The 24138-nt window shown below is 37.9% G+C and overlaps 2 protein-coding genes across 2 annotated transcripts in view; one reads left to right on the top strand and one right to left on the bottom strand.

Moving 5' to 3' along the window:
* Positions 1-3724: 3724 nt before the first annotated feature.
* On the bottom strand, positions 3725-10044 carry CGGBP1 (CGG triplet repeat binding protein 1). The gene is made up of 2 exons (XM_006155332.3): positions 9339-10044; positions 3725-6936 (listed from the first exon to the last, which is right to left on the bottom strand). Exon 2 carries the CDS (start codon positions 6915-6917, stop codon positions 6414-6416), a length of 504 nt encoding a protein of 167 aa, XP_006155394.1. The 5' UTR covers positions 6918-6936; positions 9339-10044; the 3' UTR covers positions 3725-6413.
* Positions 10045-10359: 315 nt separating this feature from the next.
* ZNF654 (zinc finger protein 654) overlaps positions 10360-24138 on the top strand; it is a 104095-nt gene continuing 90316 nt past the window's right edge. Inside the window, exon 1 of the mRNA XM_006155330.2 lies at positions 10360-10703. Within this exon, the coding sequence (XP_006155392.1) occupies positions 10515-10703 (189 nt within the window). The 5' untranslated portion in view covers positions 10360-10514. The remainder of the gene's footprint in view (positions 10704-24138) is intronic.

Here is a 24138-nt window from a genome sequence, read left to right as displayed (position 1 = left end):
GTGTGGCCATTCCCCTTGTGGAGTGATTTTTCACTTTCTCTCTCACTGTGTCTGTCTGTCTGCCTGTCTGTCTCTCTCTCTGGTGAGTATACATGCCCCAAGGCAAAAATCTCTTTAAAAATATATATGTATATAAAAGCATATTGCATATTAAGAAACAAGACTGAAAAAAGTACTGCACTTCTTAATGTATTGCAATTTATATTTATAGAGCAATGTCTTCAACATTATCAAATAAAAATAATTTTTAAACTACTTAGGCATACTCTCAACTAATTACAAGGGGATAATGATGATATTTTCAATTATACAATATATATATTTGCAATATATATATGAAAAAGAATACCATTTTCATATTAAGAATCATGTCTAAAATTGGTAAGTGAAAAAGTGCAGGTCAAGCATATATATTCTAAAAATCTGAACTCAAAAATGCTTTAAAAATCTGAATCTTCCTTGAGCACCAAAAAGATGACACAAGTGGAAAATTACACACAAACTCATGTGATGGCTTGCAGTGATTTTCAAAGCACCAAGTTCAGGACTCAAACTGCAGTCTGCCTTGTGGGAGTCCAGCACCTTAACCACTGTACCACCTGATGGTCTTGTCAATAATCTCAACATTTGGTGTGTCTCCTCAACTCAAGCAAATATATTGCACATATATAGCACAGTTCTACAATTTTATTTCAAAAGTGAGAAAATACACTAATTTTTAAACTTAGCAATTATAGTAGACATCTTTTATCTATAATTAGATTATTTGAAAGGCTTATAATATAAATCTATCTTCATTTTTGACCATTGCCTTATTCCTGGAAATTCAGAGTACTTACAGTTGCTTATTACTTTATTAAAATGAACATCCTTTTACACATACATTAACATACTGGCTATTTTATTTCTGTAGAACATAGTCATAAAAGTGAAACTTGTTAAAAAGAATATATAAAATCATCATTATCATCATCACTATTGCATAGTTAAAAGATAAGATTCAAAGATGAGGCAGAGATGTAAAAACAGGGTCTTTTGTTACACACCAGTTGCTTTCATGCTTAAACAGAAGTTCAAAGAGTCTACCATCTACTCTGCTTACTAACCCAGGCAGTTGGTTTATAATAATTGTGTAATTAGGCACACTGGCGACTATCTTTTTTATTTTTTATTGTAATCGCCAAAGGGTGCACGTGCTTGCCAAAGAGAGACAAAGAGACGAGAATGGGGGAACAGGGTGAAAGCACCCAATGGGACAGACATGGTCATGTGTTCCATCTATCTTGTTGAGATTATGGACACATGTGCACATGCACCTGGTGTATTTTTCAAGCCCTTAGGGCTAGCATTGCAACCATGGTAGGTCACGTGGAATCTGGTTCTCTTGACCACTGGGTTATGGGTCACCCAATCAGTGATTGTATCAATATTCAGCAAAGTTTTTGCCTTACCACTGGCCTTTTCTTAAAATGTTTTTGGTAGGTTCTTCGCAGACATTAAAATTGGCTAACCCATTACTTAATAGATTTTTAACCTGAAAATTGATACTTTATGCATTATATAATCAGATTTTCTCTAAAAAATGTCTGCCAATTTTCGATGTTTATTGCTTTAAAGGAATTGTCTAGAAAAGACAAAGATATCCCTATCTACCCCAGAAATCATTATTGACAATGAATTCTCAGTAGAATGTATGTTATTGAGGTCAGGATCCTTTATTTTCCCTAGGGTACCCCAGTGACTATAATAATGTCAGACACAAGATAGTATTAGTTGATTGCATATTGGTTTTTGTTTGTTTGTTTGTTTTTTGAGAGGTTTTTGCTATAGGGCGCGTGCGCTCGCCAGACAGACAGAGACAGAGAGACAGAAAGCAGAAAATCACCCCCCAGGAGGGGTGGCCATGCCGCAGTCCCTTCTCCTCCATTCTGCTCTCGGGATCTTGGGCACGCACGCACACACGCCCGGCTTGTTAAAGCCACCGGGTCCGGGACTCAAACTGCGGTCGACTACATGGGAGTCCAGCGACATAGCCATTATACTAACTGCTGGTCCCAATATTGTTTTGATTTAATGAAAAATTTGAGGACATGGGCTTTTAAAGTGATCTGATTCCAATATTTAAATGAGTTAAGAAACATTCGCTCTAACTAGTTCGCATATAAAACAAGTGAAATCAAGTAACTTATTGGGAGTGCTAATTAGATGGAAGTCATGTTGTGGGATATATCATGTAGATCCCATGTCACATGACATGTTATTCTATTTCCTAGTTTTAGCTTTTTAGCTTTCACAATGCTAGGTTAGCTAGTCTAATCCCAGGAGTATCCTTGCATCATTGACATACTGTGTTAGATACACAGTTCAACTCAGTTTACACATAGGAAAAAAGAAACTGTTATGAGACCCAGAAGCACACACATTCAATTGGTTTCTGTTTAGTAAGAGTAGTGATGAGATTCTTTAGGAAAAATGAAGATAGGTCTCTAATGGTTTGATGATATTAAACTGAAAGCAGAAGTATTGACTGATTTCTTAAAAGTTTTTTCTACTATTTTGATTCCAGGAAAAGTAAAAACTGAACTAAGCTGATTAACTTTTTGCCAAATAGACACGAATAGCAGGAATATTCTCCCTTAAAATGATGTAAAATTATTAAAACAATTTTACAGCTCTCTAGATTTTTGTCCAAAGTAGCAATGAGAATGTAGACTTTCTGAAATGGAATAAAACTTATGAGATGGAAATTAGAACTTTTCTTTCACAAGTATTTCTAAAAGAAAAAAAGTGTTTCCAACTGAAAGAAATAATTATGCTTAAATATTATCTATACAATTTTTGGTAAAAAGAGCTATTTGTAGTTAGAATGTGAATGTGAATGTAATTTGAGAGTATACTTTGACATTGGGAGAGATATTAAGTAGTAGAAAAACAAAACTGAATTTACGAAATTCTGTTGCTCTTTTGGAATTATGAAATATATTTGTCATTGATTCAAGAACTTTTGAAACAATTTTCTTTTTAAATTTATTTCTAAAAGTCACAGAGACAAAACCTTAAAAGTGACACATTAATACTAAGGATACATGCATGAAAAAAAGCACAGGAATACAAAAATTAACATAGTAAATTTTTAATTAATACAGTTTTCTGGATACAAGTAGAATACCACTAGATAAGAATTGCATTTACCTCAGAAATATGACAGCATAGATTTGAGATAAATCAAGGTTTAGGATCACCACTTCACTATTCACATTTTAACCAGTGCTGACCAGAAGCTAATGCAATTCATTTTAGGCTAGGTTTTCCAATGAAATTACAGAACTAATCCTCCATGTAATGAGTCAAATTAACATATTTTAAGGTGATCTGTCCTCATTTAATGGCAGTTGGGACAAGTCAAGCCATGGAGAGCCCTTACCAAGACTAAGCACCATGACAAACTGGCTTTTGTTTTGATCTACCTCACATTTTATTTTGCCTTATATAGATTTTCTATTAACATTCACATACAAATTCTTTAAGGAAAAAGTATTAACATAGTACTTTCAGCTTGGAGATCTTAAACAATTAATATTTCAGAATAATCCCAAATAGATACTTAACTGGTTATCATTTTAAGATGCAGGCAGAACTTTTTTAAAAAAGTTTTCTGGTCCCTGAATATTCAGTAGGGCCAAATGCATTAACTGGACTAAGCATCTGTTAAAAACAAAAACTGAAAGATGATAATGGATAAACTCTACAGGCTCTCATACACAATCTTTCTAAATTTTCACCCTGCAAAAAAATGATTACATGTCCTTCAGGCTTGCTATATGCCCCATCAAATAAAAAAGAAACCAGTAAGAAATTTAACATTTCAACAAGCTAGAACTATTTATACTACAAACATATAGTGAAAATCTGGAAGACAGACTACCATATTTTGAGAAAACACTATTAACAGGTAAGCACGTGTTGAAGGCAGTTTATAAATGAAAACATTACAAATCTTGTTTATGCATACAACTTATAAAACAGAAAAAGATTATTACTTTTCCAATAGTATAGTATCACACTAACGCTATATAGTTAAGATTGAAAGCTTCTACACACATGTTCATTACACCTCCAAGCAGCATATGCCTCCTCATCTAACATAAGCCAATCATGGATGCATGGATCTGTACCAGTCTGAGCAGGCTAAAATAATCATTCTGCCTTATTTAACTATGAGACAGTTAACTAGTTTCAGGGATAAGTTTCATAATCACTAAAGAAACATTAGTATCAACCCCCTACAACAGGATGGAAAACATGACTAAGGACATGATATAATCCTAACAGGTAAATGGACTATGCCCCTAGATAGACTGTGGGAAAGTTAGGAGCCTGGAAATATGTGAAGATATATGGAACCTAAATGATAAAATCAATAACTGCTAAAACTGAAGTGTGAATTAATGTTTTTCTAGTGCAACTTCATCCAGTTTATTGCTTAGGACTACTAAATTTGTTTCTGCCACTAGTGTCTGCTGTTAGTGCAAATACCTGAACGAAAGGGAGCAGTCTGAATCACATAGAATTTTGATCAAAATCACTGTATATTTAACCTTATTTCTGTAGTCTGAAAATAGTGCTATAAAACTCACTTTCCTAGCTTTTAAGGTTTTCTACTATCTTAGATAATTTGAATTAAACATGGTTGCCTGCAAATTCTTTTCTAGAGAAAATAAAAGCAAAACACACTTTGCTTGTTTTGCTGCTCACCTCATGAATGTGCTTTACCAAGGAGAGCACTACTGTAGGCATTTATTGTGCTACATTAACAAAAATAAACTTGCGAAAAACTAATAGGTCAAATTTGGACAAGTGATTTGTATGTGTGGCAGGCTTATTTTTTTAAATAAAACAGAAAATCTAAAATTAGATGACCTCTTTAATAATCTGAATTAGGAACTTAAGTCTGCCAAAGAAACTTAAGACATGGAAAGTTGCTGAAAATACAAAATCTAAACTTTTTCACTTTGGCTTTTCCCAATGAAGATCTGTGGTAAAATGACCTCAAAAGATAATCATATAGGGCATTGTCAGTGCTTTGTAATAGAAATATACTTTATAAATATTTTAATTTGAATGTTTTCAAAGAATTTAAGATTTCTTAAAAATTAAAGCTCTAGGTTCAAGTTTTCAGCTGTTACATTTTTAAAAAATATGATTTGGGTCTCTGATAGAGAGGACTTAGCTGGGCTAAGTTACTTTGATAACTTATAGAAAAGTGAGGTTTAGATAGAGATCATTTCCTGAACATGGTTTACCTTCAACAGAATTATTTCCTCACCCAAAGAGCTATGCAGGATACTGCCAGATCTCCACAACAAAAATCTTGCCAAAATATCTACACAATTGCTTACCATCCATGTTTAAAAAAAGCTTGTACCACCAAAGGCAAAGTAGATAAAAGTGAAAGTACATAAACTTGCTTCTAGTCTATTTACCTAAATAAACCCATAAAATCTTATGGAAAAATATACAGAAAGCAGTTTCCTTATTAACTGATTGGTTAGCCAAAAATGACTAATACTCTGTAAAAAGAAATTCAACCATAAAATGTCTACCTTTTTAAATTAAAATGCCAGTCTTTTAACACAGACATAAAAGTTTGCAAATCAAGATGATGCTTAAAATGAAAGCTATGCTTCAAAAATGTTTTCAGAATAAGACTAAAATCTTGTCACTGCGAAATTCCCCAAGGTTTTGGCACTGACATTAAGAGATTTTAGTCTTTTGGTCACTTGAAGCTGCTACTAACTACAATAAGCCTTTGGAAAAGGGGAAATCAGTGAGGAACTGGACAGTTAAGGTAACATCACATACAAGTAAAACATAGTTTGAAGTAAACAGTCATTTCTGCTAGGGATCTGAAGATATTAGAATAGTTTCTCACCACCCCTTCCTTTTTGAAGAGGATCCTCTAATCAGAAATAATTCCTTTAAGTTACTGTGAGTGGTGTTGCCTGGCAGCAGCTTCAACTTCCTAGGCTGGTCTTCAATCCAAGTAATTAAGTAATCTCACAAGGAATAATCATACATGGCAACAGGGTAATAAAGCAGGGCAGTTCTTCCATGCACAAACATTTTAGGAGAAAAACCATCAATTTCAAAGATAACCATCAGGTTTCAGGTATCCTAGCACACTCTAAACCTAAATTTTGATTTATACCATTGGTGACTAAAATTAACAATATGTTTTGCAGTGAGGTTTTTTTTTTTGTTTTTGTTTTTGTCTGCAACTATATACACATTGTAAAACTATTCGGCATCACATGATTTTAAATGAAATAAATATATAAATGAACCACACAATTAACACATAACTTTAATACTCCACATTGTTTATCTTGATCACAATGATGGCAATTTGCTAGTCAACAATCTTGTGAGTTGAGGAGTTGATTCTCATTCTCATATCCATCAGGCAGATACGCTCTCCTCAATTGGTCTGACTTAGGTATGGAGCCTCCGTTCTTCACATGGCGAGACAGGAAAGCACGGACTGCTGGGTGATCAGCCTTCTCCAGTGGGATGTTAGCTTCCAGGCACATTTTCACAAAGTCCTGGATAACACTGACTTTTTCTGTTTGTGCAGTACTGTTGCACTGAAGAGATGCGGTCAGCGGCCTCTGCTTCTTTCTCACATTTTGCTCTTCAAATTCTGCCTTCCTCTTGGTATGAGTCTTTGACTTGAGGTGGTCACTAATGGCAGACTTGCGAACATGATTCAGAACCACATTGCAAGAAGTGCAGAAGAGTTTTCCTCCATCTTCATGTAACTCTCCTCCAAACTCAGTGACTCTATCCAGGGGAGTCACATACAAAGCAGTCTTAGAACGGTTTCGGGCAGGTGGTGCTGTTACTACAAAGCGTTCCATTCTGACTTTGAGTATGGTTCTTTTGAGACAAGAGAAACAAACATAAGTGTCATGACAACAGTTCGTTCTGAAAGTTACTAACAATGAAAGACAGGATATAAAAACTTTTTAAGATTAGCCTGCTCATTTAAATTATTTGCAATAAAGAGGGGAAGGCAAAACTAGAGCACTTTGCTAACAACTAAGTCCATTCCTTGATTTTTATAAAAATTGGTACAATGAAAAAAACATCTATCCCAGATTAACTGTCCTTAAAAACAAAAAACAAAACCTATTTATCTATTTATTTTGTTTGTTTGTTTGCTGTGATTTTTCAGGCTGCCAGGTCCAGGAGTGGGGGAGACCAACACTTCAACCTCAACCATCCTACCACCGCTATCTTTTAAGAAAATCTAACCACAGGTCAATATTTAGTGTATTAACTGTATTAATCTCATGTGGTTTAGATATGTATTCAAGTTTAAAGGAGCTTTTGACCATTTGCAATTCTGAAGCAAATGAATTTAGCAACAAAACTGTGTATGAGGTTTGTTCATACAGGTGAGCCACTTATCTGGCATGACTGTATATGAAGATGGCTGTAATTTCCAAAATTGTTCTGAGGAAAAAAGTAAATACTATGAAAGTACAGAGATCAAATACAATTAGTAGTAGCAATAACACTACATTTTAAAGCTAAATATAGAGCACAAGGCTATTTTTTAATGCATGTAATTTCTCTTACGTTTTCCAAAAGGTGACAGTCAGGATAGGCAAAGTATTCTTTCTCTAACATGTTTCCTTTATACATAAAAGAGTAATTACATTTCTCAATATTTAGTTCATACCAACTAGCAAGTTAGAATAAAATCAAGAACATTTGGGGATCTTCAAAAAGTTTCATGAAAAATGCAGATTATGAAAAAACTATGGATGGATTTCAAAAATTTTTGCACCGAAATAAATCCATACTTGAATTTCATTTTTGCACAAACTTTCTGAAGTCCCCTCATAGTATCTATTATAAGACATGCTCACCAAAATTTGTTAATAGAAAAAGTGTTTTCACTATATGTCTAATATTTATTTTAGAAGCATCTTAATTATTTATCAGCTTATCCTAATAACAAATTTTAATGACTTTTATTAGACCAACTGCCAAAATCATAACATTATGAGCACTGAAAATTTTTTTTTTTGAGAGGTTTTCACTATAGGGCGCGTGCGCTCGCCAGACAGACAGAGAGAGACATAGAGACAGAAAGCGAGAAATCACCCCCCAGAGGGGATGGTCACGCCGCAATCCCTTCTCCTCCATTCTCCTCTCGGGATCTTGGGCACGCACGCACACGCGCCCGGCGTGAGTTTTAAGCCACCGGGTCCGGGATGTGAACCATGGTTGACTACGTGGGAGTCCAGCGACATAGCCATTACACTAACTGCTGGTTCCCAGCACTGAAAATTGATATAATGAGCATACACCTTAGTTAGCAACACATGATCAGTAAGTTTTAATTATTCACTAAGGCCATGTCCTTGGGTTAAGTTCTTACAATAGCTAAGATTTAAGAAATTAAAATGAATTTAGTAGAACTCAAGGTGGAATTCTGTTCTGTATAAATACGTTGGAGAGGAGCTCTTATGTGTGAAGAACTGTACTTCATAAGCATAACCAGAAACAATGGAGTATTCCATTAATCCACCTGAGTAACATGAAATCCCTTTCAAAAGGACTTTAAATTGTCCAGATGTTAGGCACCCATGGACCCAAGCAAGAGGATTTAACATTTTTCTGAAATTCTAGAAAGCATGAAAGTTGAGATTTTATTAAGTTTAATTCTATTTTTTAATTACAATTTTCTTTTAATGCATGGCTATCATTAGTTAAATATTTTGTCAGGCAATATACGTGTAAAATGGCAGAGAAGACATAAGATTTCTGCCCAGTAATTGGTGAATTACCATTACACATGTTCATACTTTAAAAGTATTTAGTTTATCCTATTACAGTAAGTTCCAATTATGGTTAATGGTCCTAAGCTGGTTATGAAAAACATTAAATATCTAGGCTCAGCAATGACCAAATTTTTTTTTATGTGAAAAATCTTCTATCTTTAAATGTTTGGATTTCAAACTTTAAAACCACTGAGTACATAATTTCCTGTAGCATAAAATGTTCACTTTCACTAATGTGAAATGACTATACTTCCCAATGTCTTGTATCTTTCCAAGTCTGTTACTGCAGAGGCAAATATTCACGTACTGGAGGATGCTTGCTTTATATACCCAAAGAATAACGTGTTTTCAATAGATGTAAAGATATTTAGACAAACAAGGAAGTTAAAAAGTTAAAGGCAGAAATTAGCCAGCAGAAGAGAGGCAGCAAATCATTTACTAGATCAAAATAAAACTCATCAGAAGTTTTAAGTTTTAAATGTTTACCGGATTAGATTCCAGTTTTTTTCGTCTGGATACTTAGTAGTGAAGGGTCTCCAGCACAAAACCAAAGCATCAACTCCTGGCACTTTCCGTTTGTTCAAACCCGGAGATGCCTTCAAATCAGTTTTTCAACAAGTGGTGGTGGGGAAATAGTTTCTGGGCTTGCACCCTATTTTCCCTGCGGTGCCGGGAAATCATGCCTTCACTGTAAAACACAAAAAATAAATGGAAAGAAAAAAATAGGGGAAAAGGAGGCAAAGGGTGGATGAAAAGATGAGTAAGAATGTCAACGGCTACCACGCAGGTGTTTCTAAAATCGCTCTCTTCGGGTAACTCCACACCAAACTCGATCCCAGCACTTCCTATCCTAGTTCCTTCTCCGTAGTCTGCTGCGCTTTGCACTTCCTCGCGCTCCCCAGGCCCCGAGTTCGGGCGGGGGCGAGGGAGGCGGGGCGCAGGACGTTCCAGGCGTCTAGACTCCCTCCTCCCGCGCCAAGCCTAGCAGGCCGGCGCCCCACCACCCCGACCCCGCTAGCTGGGCAGGGCCGAGTCCCAGCTGCCTGCGGTGGGCCTGGGAACTCGACAACCGAGTTGGCTGCAGTCTCAGGGGAGGTGGCGGCAGGCGCCTGGCGGAGGCGGCCGCTGTCAGGCTTCCCGTCTCCTCCCTCTTCCTCCCGCCGACAACGGCGCCCCGACCCCGCCCCCGGCCTCGCCTTGTATAGGGTGTGTGCACTCACCAGAGAGACAGAAAGTAAGAAATCATCCCCCAGGAGGCATGACCACACTGCAATCCCTTCTCCTCCATTCTCCTCTCTGGGTTTTGGGCACGTAAACACACACATGCACCAGATGTGAGTTTTAAGCCACCAGGTTCAGGATGTGAACCACAATTGACTATGTGGGAGTCCAGCGATATAACCATTATGTCATCTGCTGGTCTCATGAACTTTTTTTAAAAAAAAAGAATAAAGCAAGAATTGAATAAGTGTCAACGGGAAATGGCAGAGGGTGAAAACTAGGGGCGTGGGTGGGCGGAGCCGGAAATAGAGCCTAGTCGAGAGGATCCTGTCCGGCTGGGGCGGAGGGAAGGGGGAGGGAACTAAAGGAGGAGGAGGTTAACCGAGGCAGCAACAGCGGCGGCGGCGCAGGGGCTGGTACGCGCTGGGCGGTGAGAGCCTCATGGCGGAGGAAGAGAGCGACCAAGAGGCCGAACGCCTCGGGGAAGAGCTCGTAGCCATTGTGGAGTCCCCGCCCGGCCCTGTAGGGCTTAGAACTGCGGGCGACGACAGAGGCGGCGCTGGCGGCGGCAGCTGCGGCGGCTGCGGCGTCGGGATCAGCAGTCGGGATTACTGTCGACGCTTCTGTCAGGTGAGGTGCCCGTCGGCCTCCCAGACTTGTCACCCGGGTCTCGGGCCTCTTTGCGTCTCCTGGCCTTCTTGTCCACGAGAAGGCTCCGGCGCCTGCTCCTTGAGCCCAACAAGGAGGGTGCGGGTGAAAGCTCCCACTTCCACCTATCCGGCTTGGAGTGGGGGGCGGGGAGCAGAACGGGGGTGACCCGCGTGCTTAGGGTTGCTGAGAAAGTGAGAGTTTTGGAGCTGGAGCTGGAAAGGAGGGTAGCTGTCCAGAAAGCTGTGTTCTGGCATGCCTCTCCTACCCCAAACAGACCCCTTCCTGCCCGAGGGTCCCGCCTTTCTTGTTTCCTACCCTGTTCCTTTTCACCTCTTTTGGATCCTCTAGTAACATTTTCTGTCTTCCCCTCTCTTCCTTTACCCCTCGTAAATTCTCCCCTTTTTCGGCTATGGGAGGCATGCCATCTCTCTACCGCCCCCTCTCCTGTCATCGCCACCCCTCCCCCTCTGGTAGGGTCTCCTGTCATCCTCTCACAAGATCCTACTGGGCCGGCTCTCCAGTTCTCCAGTTGGCTTAGGCTCTGACCCACGGTAATTTCCTTTTTTTCCCCCCCTCCTGTAGGGAGTGGGTGGGTACGTTATGACAGTGATTGTCATCTTTCCTTTTCTTATCATATCCCTTGACACGTGCACTCTTCTAATTAACTGCTCATAGAGAAAGTCATTTTCCATAAAGTATTACTGTGGTTAGAGCCCCATCCCCCTCATCCTTTAAATTACAGCGTATTTTATGTAGCCTATAAAATATAGTCTCTTAACAGTGACAGTAAATTATTTCCTTTACTTAGTGACTGCCACTAGGATGTGATGTAGTTTAAAGTATTTGAGTGTAATCATGTATTTTAGCACACAAGCAATGTTTAGAAGAAAAGTTTGTGTAATCTGCATTCCCATCTTCTACATACATTTATAATTTAAACGTTTTGTTCTCATTCACAAATACTCCTGTAAACAGTTTTGGGAAAAAAAATTAAGTATTTCTTTTCTATCTCATCTCTTTAAATTTGCTTTTTATTTTGGGTGTATAAGGTTCAAATGCACTTCCTAGTTGTCTTACCTTGAACAAATTACTCTTTCTGTGCCTCAGTTTCCTGTTCTGTCAAATAGGTATAGTAATTAAGGCATATGTTTTGGTCACTTACCTATTAATTTACATTCTGGTAATAAGTAGGGAAAAAAAGTTAGTAAGAAGTGGGCATCATATTTGCTGACATTTGGTTTTATGCCCTTATAAGCATTGAAAGAAAAAGGATGGAGTGGAAATTTTCAGGTAAGTTACTGATGCTTTTAATTTTAGGTTGTCTTTGGTTTTACCTATTCCCCCAATACTATAGATAATTTGGTTTGAGGGTTGTAACTGTCTTGGTATTAAAGATGTGTCAATTTATTTGGCATTGCTATGTAGTGATTTTTCTTTAATATATTGTGATAATTGGTATTCACTGGATTTACATGTTCTGTGTCTTGTTTTCTGAGAATTTGATTTTTAACTGTAATTTTTACATCTACAAACCATGTTATTGATAATCCATAGCTACAGGAATTTTAAACTTCTGAATATTAGAATATACTAGGTGTTTTTAATTTGCTCAAGGGCAAAAAATGTCTTCGCTTTGGTTTATTTTGCTTTTTGTAGCATTAATGAGCATCTTAGTTTTTAGCTACATTTGACTTTAATTTACTTGATCAAATAATTCTTAATTTAAGCTCTAGAATTTGAAATTTTATTTGAGGACCATCACATTTTTGGAGAACTTTAACTATTAGTCTGTTTCTTCAGATCAATTTTAAGAACAAGTGAATTAATTTAGCATATGAAAACCAGTTACTAAACAGTGATAGTAAAATATTTTAAGGCCAAATGAAGTTGATTCTTAAATAAAATTCCACTGTGTCCTGAATATCCCATAAAATAAACAAGAACTTGATGAAGTTTTATTTTTTATTCTTAAGTTACTGTTATACTGACATACTTCCATGCTATTGACTTTTTACCTGAAACCTCACTGCATATTTTATAATCCTCTAGATTACCAATAGATCTGTTTTTAGGTTCCTGTCCTAGTTCTACCTTACAGATTAGCTTTATAAAGTCCTTTTTTAAAAAAAAAATTAAAACTTGAAATAGAAGACTGATGAAAATGAAGAAAAAGATTATCTGTAGTAAGTTGGATTTTATCTACTGATTAACACATTACTATAATAATTCTGTTTTATTCGCCAGTAAGGAAAGCAATGAATTTTATACTCTAATTCTTTGTCAAAGATGACTTTTTAACAATTTGCTTCCTAAAACCTACTGAGAGTAAAATTAAGTAACTTTTACTCATTGGTAATTGATTTAATTTGGAACATTACATAAAATTGATAATATGCATTTGGGTGGGTGACAGTTAACTAAATATATGAATTAAAAACACAGCCTACTGGTGTTAAGAAGAAACACTCCAATTTATCTTCCTTTTAGAGAGAAATATGAATCAAAAATTTTTTGGCAGGTAACAGTGTGGATAAAGAGAGAGAGGAAAGAGTACTTTTCAAGAGAGGTTCTTTATTTTGGGAGAGGTTTTGCTATAGGGAGTGTGCGCACGCCAGAAAGACAGACAGAGAGAAAGAAAGTGAGAAATCACCCCCCGAGGGGGATGGTCATGCTGTAATCCCTTCTCCTCCATTCTCCTCTCGGGATCTTGGGCACACACGCACACACGCTCGTGAGTTTAGTCCACCGGGTCCGGGACTCAAACCGCAGTCAGCTACATGGGAATTCAGCGACATAGCCATTATGCTAACTGCTGATCCCTAAGAGAGGTTCTTCCTTATTTTTTTTTTTTTGCTACAGGTAAAACAAGACATGGTATGATGTTGGGCAGACTGTCCCTATCACACACCCCCCTACCTTGGCTCTCAACAAATGCTGAAAGAGAATGATACTTACTTGCTTTAAGGATGAACATATGTAAAAGTAACTTTTATTGAGAGCCCACTATGTCTTAACCTTCAGATAGCAAGTTACACAGTTGAAATTGAGGCCTGAGAAAGTTAACTTGCCTTAGATCTCAGTGGGTGGATTTGAATCCAGCCTTCAGTTTCTACTGACAGACTGGAATTCCAAATAAATCCTCAAATAATTATGTTGTAATTTTTTTTTTTTTTTTGGTTAGTCGGGCAAATGAAAAAAAAAAGAAGGTAGAAAAAGTACTCAGGGAATTAGAGATGAAAAGTTTAAAAACTACTCTTAAGTCACAATAGTAAAAAGATTTCAAGAAATAGATCATGATCATCTCTCTGACTTATAAGATCCTGTGAGCATTTCCCCAATTCCTGAAGATTGTAACAATTCCTTTATCTTATTATCAGATGTGTTGAAATTTTAGGGGGAAGTCATGAATTAATTGTAAACTAAGCAAGTTACAGTACTTTTTTCTTAGTTCTGTACCAGAATGAATATAGTAAATAATAAATATTTCTGGAAACATTTTCAAATGTTGGTTAAAGTAGACTTTAAATTATTTTGTACTTACAGAGGGGTTAGTATCCATTCCATGCTGAGATCATAAGTATAAAATGAAAGAATAACCATAAAGTACTCAGTAGTGCATCTGGCACATTGGCAGACTTAAATATTGGTAGATAGAAGTTACTATTTCTCTCATGTGAAATCCTCTGCAGGTTTAAGGATGACATTAGAGGTAATCTAATCTGTAGGTAGTTTATATCTCACAGTAAGTTTTAGAAAAACTTAGAAATCTTATAATTCTTAGATTTTATTGGTTAACTGGAAAAGTTTAATGCTACAGATGAAACAGTGATTTGTGCAGCAACTACATTTTCTCTAAGATGTGGGTTCTCAAGTATTTTGTTTTCTTATAGGGGACATTTAGCAGTCTCTGGAGATATTCTTGATTTTCATACCTGGGGAGTTGCTGCTGGCATGTAATAAACAGTTAGAGGCCAGAGATGCTACTGAACACCCTTCTGTGTGCAGGATAACCCCAATGACTATAAACTGTGTGGTTCATAACTTTAGTAGTGCCAAAACTGAGAAACCCTGCTATGCCCTTAACTTTGGGACTCTTAGTGGGTACCCTATGTCTGTAATGTTACTATAAATGGCAAAAAAGTATTTAATGAAAAAAAAATTTTTTTTTAATAGGGATGATGCACTTGCCAGAGAGATAGAAAATGGGAAATCATCTCCCCTCTCAGGGTGGGGGATGGCCATGTCACAATCCCTTCTCCTCCATAGATGCTGGACATGCAGGCATACATGCCCAGCATGAGTTTCAAGTTCATGACTCAATCCATGGTCAACCATGTGGGAGTCCATCACCTAACTGCTATGCCACCTGTTGGCCACATCCTGAAATGATTTTTAAGCAACTACTGAGATGTGCCAAAAAGACAGTCTTGACAGAAAAAAAAGAGTTCACTTCATTGTTTTATAAGATACATTGCTAATGTCTCTTAATTTAGAGAAATGCTAGCATAATTGTTTTAGGGAAAAATAGTCCTTATTTTTTTGTTGTGGTATAGAATTTACATAATATAATTCGGTGAGTATTTAGGGTATAATTCATTTTTACCAGTTCTTGCTATTAGTTGAAAATTTTTTTAAATTTATCTTTAGATTTTATCAATGTATGTAGTTTCAAGAGTCATACAAGGTCCAAATATCAGGAATTGCATTTTCCTGCTAATAGAGACCTTAGTTAAGTGGCTTAAACAAGGTCAGCGTTTATTTATCATGTAATAAGTCTTGAAGAGACATAGATATGGTATGGGTGACCCTGTCTTCATTGTACAATTATTTGCTCTTTCCTTCTTGTCAGTAACCCTTGTCTTCCTATCCCTAATTTGTCTAATATTTCAAGATAGTAGCTGGAGTTCTAGCCATCATATCTGACTTCCAAGTTGTAGAAACAGGTTGTCTTTGTGGAGTGAGTAAAAAATAGCCTCCCTTAAATCCTACTGAATGATTTCCACTTCCATCTTATTAGCTATCCCAATCTGAAAAGAATGTCATTATTTTTTTTTTTTCTGATCAGTACATTCCTATACCTATTATTCTGTTATGAAGGAAGGAAGAAAACAAAAATGGTTATGGTAGAGGCGACCAGATTTTTTTTTGTTCCCCCCCACACACAGGTTATAATAAAAAAAAAAAGAAAATAGCGGGGACCAGCAGCTGGCATAATGGCTATGCCACGGGACTCCCATGTAGTCAACTGCGGTTCAAGTCCCGGACCTGATGGCTTAAACTCACACCAGGCACATGTACTTGTGTGTCCAGGATCTCAAGAGGAAAATGGAGGAGAAGGGATTGCAGTGTGACCATACCCCCTGGGGGGGTGATTTCTCACTTTCTATCTCTCTATCTCTGTCTTTCTGGCAAGAGCATGTGCTCTATCGCAAAAATCTCTCCAAAAAAAAATAGCAATCATGCTTTGCCCCTTTCCATCTATCTTTCTTATTCTCTGGAGATAATCACTTGGTACGAATTCTTTTGATATTTACTTCCATATTTATACATAATTTTTTCCTCTAGTTAGAAATACAAAGTTAGTCTAGTTGAAGGTAGAGGTAAAGACTACTTCTTATCTCACTTTTCAGCATGTTCAGTATGTACACTTTGATTTTACCTGTTTTCTCTGTACCTCCTCCTTTCCAACCTCCCCACACCCTTTAAGACTTAGTTTGTTTCCATTGTTTTCCTCTCAGAGGAGGGAGTCTTGGGGAGACATTCAACTGCTCTTTCTGATTTTGACTATGCTTTCACTTCCATTTTTAATGGAAGCAACTACAAAAAAATTCTTAATTGCCAGAGGGAGACAGGGACAGGGACAGGGAGAAATCACCCTCCAATGGGGGTATGGTCAGACCACAATCCCTTCTCCTTTTCTCCATCGTCTCATGATTTGCATATGCACACATATGCACCTAGCATATTTTTCAAGTTGCCAGGGCAGGGATCTGAGCTGCAGTCAGCCATATGGAACCAGACTCCCTTAACCATTAGGCTACAGGGCCAACCCTCACTTCCATTTTTTTAGAGGTATCCAGTGCTTTAGAATCCTGAGATTTTTCTCACATTTGGGAATTCTTCAAGCACAAATCAGCTTGTTCCTGAACTCCATCTACTTGAGTATCAGTTGTCTGTTAATGTCAGTTACCACTCATATATCTAATATCTAGTTATCGAATGTGGTCTTCTCTCCCTTTTTGTTCTTTTGTCCTTCCAGGCTTTCAGGTCTTTTAAAACAAAAATATTTTCATTGTGATTTTGGTGGAGTTTCAGTTGGGAGCAGAAGTAAAAGTGTGCTCAATCTGCCATACTTAACAGACGTCCGAAATTAGTTTTCTAGGTCAGTAAAGAATATTATTAGGTTGTTGGGAAAGTCATGACATCTTTTTCTGTGCAAAAATGCATCATGACTCTCCTGACAACTCAGTAGATATGAAAGATGATTGAAAGTTTTAAAAATAATTTACAGTGATATATTTATTTTTCCAAAAGGATGTCCTATCTCCTCATCTGATCTATAGTGGATATTCAGAACTGGAAATAGTTTCGTTGTGTCGATTTACTTTATGTGTTACTTTTGGCCAAATTTTATGTTTAAATTATAAATAAAAATTTTTACTTAAAATTAGTTTCCAAATGTTGGCACATTTGGACGGTTTCCAGTGGTCATAAAAGGTAAATTTCATAGAAAGAAATTGTCTTATTTATTATAATTTTTTTTTGAGAATTTTTTGCTGTAGAGCACGTATACTTGCCAGAAAGACAGTGAGAGACAGAGACAGAAAGCGAGAAATCACCCCCTAGGGGTGTTGGTCACACCACAATTCCTTCTCCATTCTCCTCTCGGGATCTTGGGCATGCACTCACACGTGCCCAGCGTGAGTTTAAGCCACCTGGTCCGGGACTCAAACCACAGTCAACTACATCAGAGTCCTGCCAACATAGCCATTACGCCAACTGCTGGTCCCTGTGTATTATAATGAGGAAAATCAAAACAAAAAGAACTTCGAGTCTTGTTGGCAGTTTTGGAGGAGCTAAATGCTTTTTTGGTGGTTGTTTAATGCTTTTTTAGGTTGACTCTCAGAGTTGAATTGCACCAACTGTTTCTATATACTTTTTTTTTTTTTTTTTTTTTTATGAGAGAGAAGAATTTTTGCTATAGGGCACATATGCTGTCTAAAGAGACAGAAAGCAAGAAATCACTCCCCTGGGGTGATGGCCATGCTGCAGTCCTTTCTCCTCCATTCTCCTTTGGGATTTTGGGCAGTAACGTACAGGTGCCCAGTGTAAGTTTTAAGCTGGTGGGTCCGAGACTCAAACCATCGTCTACGTGGGAATCCAGTGACATAACCATTACGCCACCTGCTGGTCCCTGTTCCTATGTACTTTAATAGCCAATCTCTGCAAACAACTTCAATGTTCAATGTTAGAGTAATCTTTTCTCTCTCTCTCTCAGATGTTTTTGTCTTAGGGCACATGCTCTTGCCAGGAAGAGAGTGAAAGGAAAAGTGAGAAATCACCCCCCTGGGGGCATAGTCATATATTCACCCCTTCACCTCCATTTTCCTCTGAGAATCTTGGGTACACATGCACACAAACCTGGTGTGAGTTTCATGCCACTGCGTCCAGGACTTGAACCACAGTCAGCCATGTGAGGAGTACAACCACATAACTGTTATGCCATCTGCTGGCCCCAGGAAGTCTTTATGTATGATGAAAACCTGTGTTCTTTCCCCAAAACAGTCTTGTTTTTTTTTTTTTTTAAAGAAAACTTACTCATATAGGAAAGTATTTTTGGTATAACTAGTGAAAAGACCAGGAGACAGGTGATTTCACTTTTGAAAATTAAAAAAGACTGAAAAATAAGTCCAGTTATTATTGGATCATCAGAAAAGTCATGTTTTATCCTATGTTTTTCTATTAGAAAGTGTGTCATGACTTTTCTGACGACCCAGTAGCAAGGGATGGCCTCTTAATGGTGTGTTTATGGCTTTAATAATTTTCCTTTGCACCTGCTTATTTTTCACGTATTTTTTTTTTGTTTGCCAAAGGACTTGTGTGCTCACCAAAGAGAGAGAGAAAGAGAGAAAGCAACCCCTGCCAGGTGTGGTTACAATACAATCCTTTCTCCTCTATTTCTCCACTCTGTTAGGATTTGGGGTACGCACACACACACTTGGTATGTTTTTCAAGCTACCTGGTCTGGGACTCAAGCCATACTGTTGACCATGTGGGATCCAGCTTCCCTAACCACTGGACCACAACCTGGTCCCTATTTTCTATTTTTTATTTTTATTAAACCTAACTACCTTTGTAATTTACAAAAGAAAAATGAACTATGAAAATAAATTTTATTTTTTTCTTTTTCTATTTTATATGCAAGATTATTTTGAGTTATGAAATTTTAATTATTCCTCAAAAATACATGAAATGTTTTAAAAAAAAACACAAATTGCCTAAATGAATGGATGAAGATCATTTTTAAGTGGAATGAATCCTATACTTAAGGAACTTCTTTATACAGTCTTTCTTTGTATATATGCCTGATACTGCCTTTGAAAACCTCTTATTACAATGTTTAAAAAAAAAAATCACAATTTAAATTTTTTAGATAAAGTGGTAGGAGAAAATATTTTTTAAAATGGAGAATTTCTTTTATGTTTTAAAATATTTCTGATTTTTTTGCAGTTCTGCCAAACAGAAGTAAGATACCTGTTGTTCTTTTATTGTTGTCACTGACTTTTTTTTTTTTTTTTTGCCGAAACGTGCTAAACTATCTTTAAGAATCATAAAGAAAAACAAAAAGAAGAACTTTAAGGAAATCCGTGTTTAAAATGTGTATCTAGTTGAGGTATTTGAAAAAATACCAATATACACTGTTCAACTGAATGGTATTTTAAGTGTATATTAATATGTAATGGTAAGGATTTTAGGGAATGGTGGGGTGCTGGAGGCAAACTAATTATGAGAGGAGAGTTGATTTGTGTGATATGTTATATAAGACCTAGAAGTCTTACACAGTAATATTCAGTACTATCAAATTACCAAAACAGTAGTGAATATGAAAGTAACGTAAAGACTCTACTCTGCAGTAGAAGAGCCATTGATGTGAATCTTGAAGCTTGTCAGTTATATGAGGCATTGAGGATGTGGTAGTGGTAAGCAACTGTCCCATTTTTGTGGACAGTCATGACTTTGACAAGTTCTATAAAGAAAGAGTATACGTAACTATACATGAGTGCTAATGGAAGGCTTGAATATTTTTGAATTCTTGGGCAAGATGAGCTTGGCTGAGATTTACTGGTTTAGTTTGAAAATGTTGAATTTAAAGTCGTTTTGCCTCATCTATGGAGATATTTTAAAGATATTTAGATTTCTAGAAAGCAGAGGTTTGAATAAAGATCTGATTGTCATAGTTGTGTGGATGGTATACGAAACCACATATGTAAATGATCTCAGATAGGGCTCAGATAGGGAGAGAATATAGATAGGAAGGGGAGAGGGTGTAGAACTGCATCTTGAGGAGATCCAAAATTAAATGATCTAGTAGGAATGTATGAGTCTTCAAATGAAGTCTGAGGAGGATTGAAGAATTTGAAGAGAACCAGAGTTTACTGGAGGCAAGGTATAAGAATGTTTCAGGAGTGGTGTATGAATGATAATTGGCATAAAAAGCTGTTTATATTCAGTCACTGAATTAACATGAACTCTCTGGTGCCTCTTGATCAGAGTTGTTCTGACATAGTAATGGGATGAGGTGTTAGACTAGAGTAGTTTGAGATGTGAGAGGCAAAGCAATAGAGACAGTGAGTACAGGTCATATAGTCAGTACAAAGGAGAAGGAACAATATGGGTGGTAATCATGGAATTATGGTTAAAGGAGAGAATTTTTTTAAGTAAATTGTTGAGAATTGGATATTTTTAAAGAATAATTTTATTGGGACCAGCCGATGGCATAATAGTTACGTTGCTGGACTTCCATGTAGTCAACCACGGTTTGAGTCCTGGACCTGGTGGCTTAAAACTCATGCCGGGTGCATGTGCATGTGTGCCCACAATCCCAAGTAGAAACTGGAGAAGAAGGAACTGCGGTGTGGTAATCCCCCCAGGGGGTTGTTTTCTTGCTTTCTATCTTGCTGTTGAGCACTTGAGCCCTATAATGAAAATCAAGCTTTAAAAAAAAAAGAATTTTATTTATTGTTATTGTTGTTTTTTAAAAATTTGCTATAGGGTATGTGCACTCACCAGAGAGAGACAGAGGGAACGTGAGAAAGCAAGCCATCAGGTCCAGGATAGACCATGGTGGGTCATGTGGGGGTCTAGCACCTCAACCATCATGCCATCTGCTGGTCCCAGGAATTGAGTATGTTTAAACTTGTTGAGAGTGATCTATTTCAAAGGATGAGTTACATCTACAAAATGAAAGAATGGACAATCTATGGTATAAGATTCCTGAAGGACAAGAATAAAATTTAAAGCACACTTGAAGGGGTTGCTTTATAGTGGAGCCTTGTGGTAGGAGAAAAGTTCATCTGTTGAGATTATATTTAAGCAGTGTGAGGAGAATGATGTATAATTATAGCTTTTTTTTTTTTTTTGGAGAGGTTTTCGCTACAGGGCGCGTGCACTCGCCAGACAGACAGAGAGAGACATAGAGACAGAAAGCGAGAAATCACCCCCCAGAGGGGATGGTCATGCCGCAGTCCCTTCTCCTCCATTCTCCTCTCAGGATCTTGGGCACGCACGCACGCACATGCGCCCGGCATGAGTTTTAAGCCACCGGGTCCGGGACGCGAACCGCGGTCGACTACGTGGGAGTCCAGTGACATAGCCATTACGCTAACTGCTGGTTCCCTAAAATTATAGCTTTTTAAAAAGTGTTTTGTTTTTTTTTTTGAGATTTTTTTTTTTTCTGCTGTAGGGTGTGTGCACTCACCAGAGAGACAGAGAGAAACACAGAGACAGAAAGGGAGAAATCACCCCCCAGGGGGGATAGCCACACCGCAATCCCTTCTCCTCCATTCTCCTCTTGGGATCTTGGGCATGCACGCACACGCGCCTGGCGTGAGTTTAAGCCACTGGGTCCTGGACTACAACTGTGGTTGACTACATGTGAGTTCAGTGACATAGCCATTATGCTAACTGCTGGCCCCTAAAATTATAGCTTTTTGAGAGGTAGATTGAATTAATATACAGAACCATCTGAGTTTGACAGTTATGAATGTAGTGTCCTCTAGTCTATATCTTTGCTTGTCATTACTTATCTGCTTAGGCGAAGTCATGGAGAAATTGATTAAACTTAAGATTGGATGGTACATTATAATTGATCAGTTAATTAACTTTCAAAAAGGGGACCAGCAGTTAGCATAATGAGTATGTTGCTGGACTCCCACGTAGTCGACCACGGTTTGAGTCCCGAACCTGATGGCTTAAACTCACGCCGGGCACATGTGCGTGCGTGCCTAAGATCCTGAGTGGAGAAAAGAGGAGAAGGGTTTGCGGCGTGGCCATCCCCTCTGGGTTGTGCTTTCTCGCTTCCTGTCTCTCTGTCTGTCTCTGTCTTTCTGGCGAGTGTACACGCCCTATTAGCAAAAACCTCTTAAAAAAAATTGAAAAAGAAGGAAACTGGATCATTTTTTAGCTACATTTGTGGCAAAAAAAAGAAAAAATAGCACTGAGAACTGAAAGGAGAAAAGACAAGGAAGAAAAGTGGTTATATCAGTAGGTATAATTAAATGAAGCATTGCTCTGTACTATTCTGTGTGCATATATAATATCTCAAAACACACACAGTTTATTAATACATACTTCTACAGTTAGGGTTTATTGACATTAATCAATATGTTTTAGATATTCCAAAGTTGAAACATTCTAAATATTCCCTAGTCACTTTTGCCAATGATTTGATGTGTGTGTGTGTTAAGTTTTTAATATCTGGAAGATTTTATTGGAATGCTGTATACAAATGTGTATATAACTCATATTTTGAGTGTTTTCCATTTATCATGAACTGTAATGAGTCTTCTTTCTGTTTTATCTCTCTTTCTCAGAGAGATTCTTGATATAGGGTGCAAGTGCTCACCAGAGACAGAGACAGACAGAGAGACAGAAAGTGAGAAATCACCCTCCCGGGGGATAACTACGCCACAGTCCCTTCTCCATTCTCCTCTTGGGATCTTGGGCATGCACACACATGCACCTGGCATGAGTTTTAAGCCACCAGGTCTGGGACTCAAGCCATGGTCAGCTATGTGGGGATTCAGTGAGATAACCATTACGCCATCTGCTGGTCCCTGTTTAATCTCATTTTTAATCCACTACCCTATACAACATGTGCCCATTATTCTCATTTTACAGACTGGGGAACTAAAACTGAGAGATTAGATGACTTGACTAAATCATGTAGCTAATGTATGATATCAGACTGCTTCTTGACCAGTCTAGCTGTCAAAAGCCAACCTGTTTTCTTAGCTATTACAGTATACATGTACATGTGTTGTATCTAGGAACATGCATTCCGTGTCTTTTATAGCATCTGCATGGCACAATAAAATAACATCGAGTAGAAGTACTGAAAAAATACTGATAAAAAAGACCCAGAGCAACAGAAAGTAAAGATTTTTATGAATGTGAAAGAAAGGAAGCGGGGAAAAATCTAATTTAAGCTATCCCCAAAAGTGATTCTGAACTCTTTTATTCAACCCCCACTCCCCCAACCAAGGGCTATGCTTGTCTCCATAGCAGTGACTCACTATAGCAGTTATTCTCAAAATATGGAAGTTAGAATAGGACCATGTGGTGATGCTGTGAGGTGCCTTCATGGGAAAGTTCTGAGTTTGCATCCAGAGACCTCCCTTCCCTTCCCTTCCCTTCCCTTCCCTTCCCTTCCCTTCCCTTCCCTTCCCTTCCCTTCCCTTCCCTTCCTTTCCCTTCCCTTCCCTTCCCTTCCCTTCCCTTCCCTTCCCTTCCCTTCCCTTCCCTTCCCTTCCCTTCCCTTCCCTTCCCTTCCCTTCCCTTCCCTTCCCTTCCCTTCCCTTCCCTTCCCTTCCCTTCCCTTCCCTTCCCTTCCCTTCCCTTCCCTTCCCTTCCCTTCCCTTCCCTTCCCTTCCCTTCCCTTCCCTTCCCTTCCCTTCCCTTCCCTTCCCTTCCCTTCCCTTCCCTTCCCTTCCCTTCCCTTCCCTTCTTTCCCTTCCCAGGTCTGCAGTACCCATGATCTAGGGCCAGCTATAGATGGATCAAGCTTGGGAGTGGTATCTATCTGTCTCTCTCACTCATGGAAGAAATAAATATTTTTTAAAGTTATGATGGTTAAAAAGCACAAGTCATTGTAGGGGACCGGCGCGGTACGCAGGCTAAAGGCGCTCTGTGGCTG

This window comes from Tupaia chinensis, unplaced genomic scaffold (assembly GCF_000334495.1).
Source record: "Tupaia chinensis unplaced genomic scaffold, TupChi_1.0 Scaffold000448_1, whole genome shotgun sequence".
Classification (NCBI taxonomy): Eukaryota; Metazoa; Chordata; class Mammalia; order Scandentia; family Tupaiidae; genus Tupaia; species Tupaia belangeri.
The sequence above is the reverse complement of the archived record's forward strand: the minus strand, read 5'-3'. Positions and strand labels throughout refer to the sequence as shown.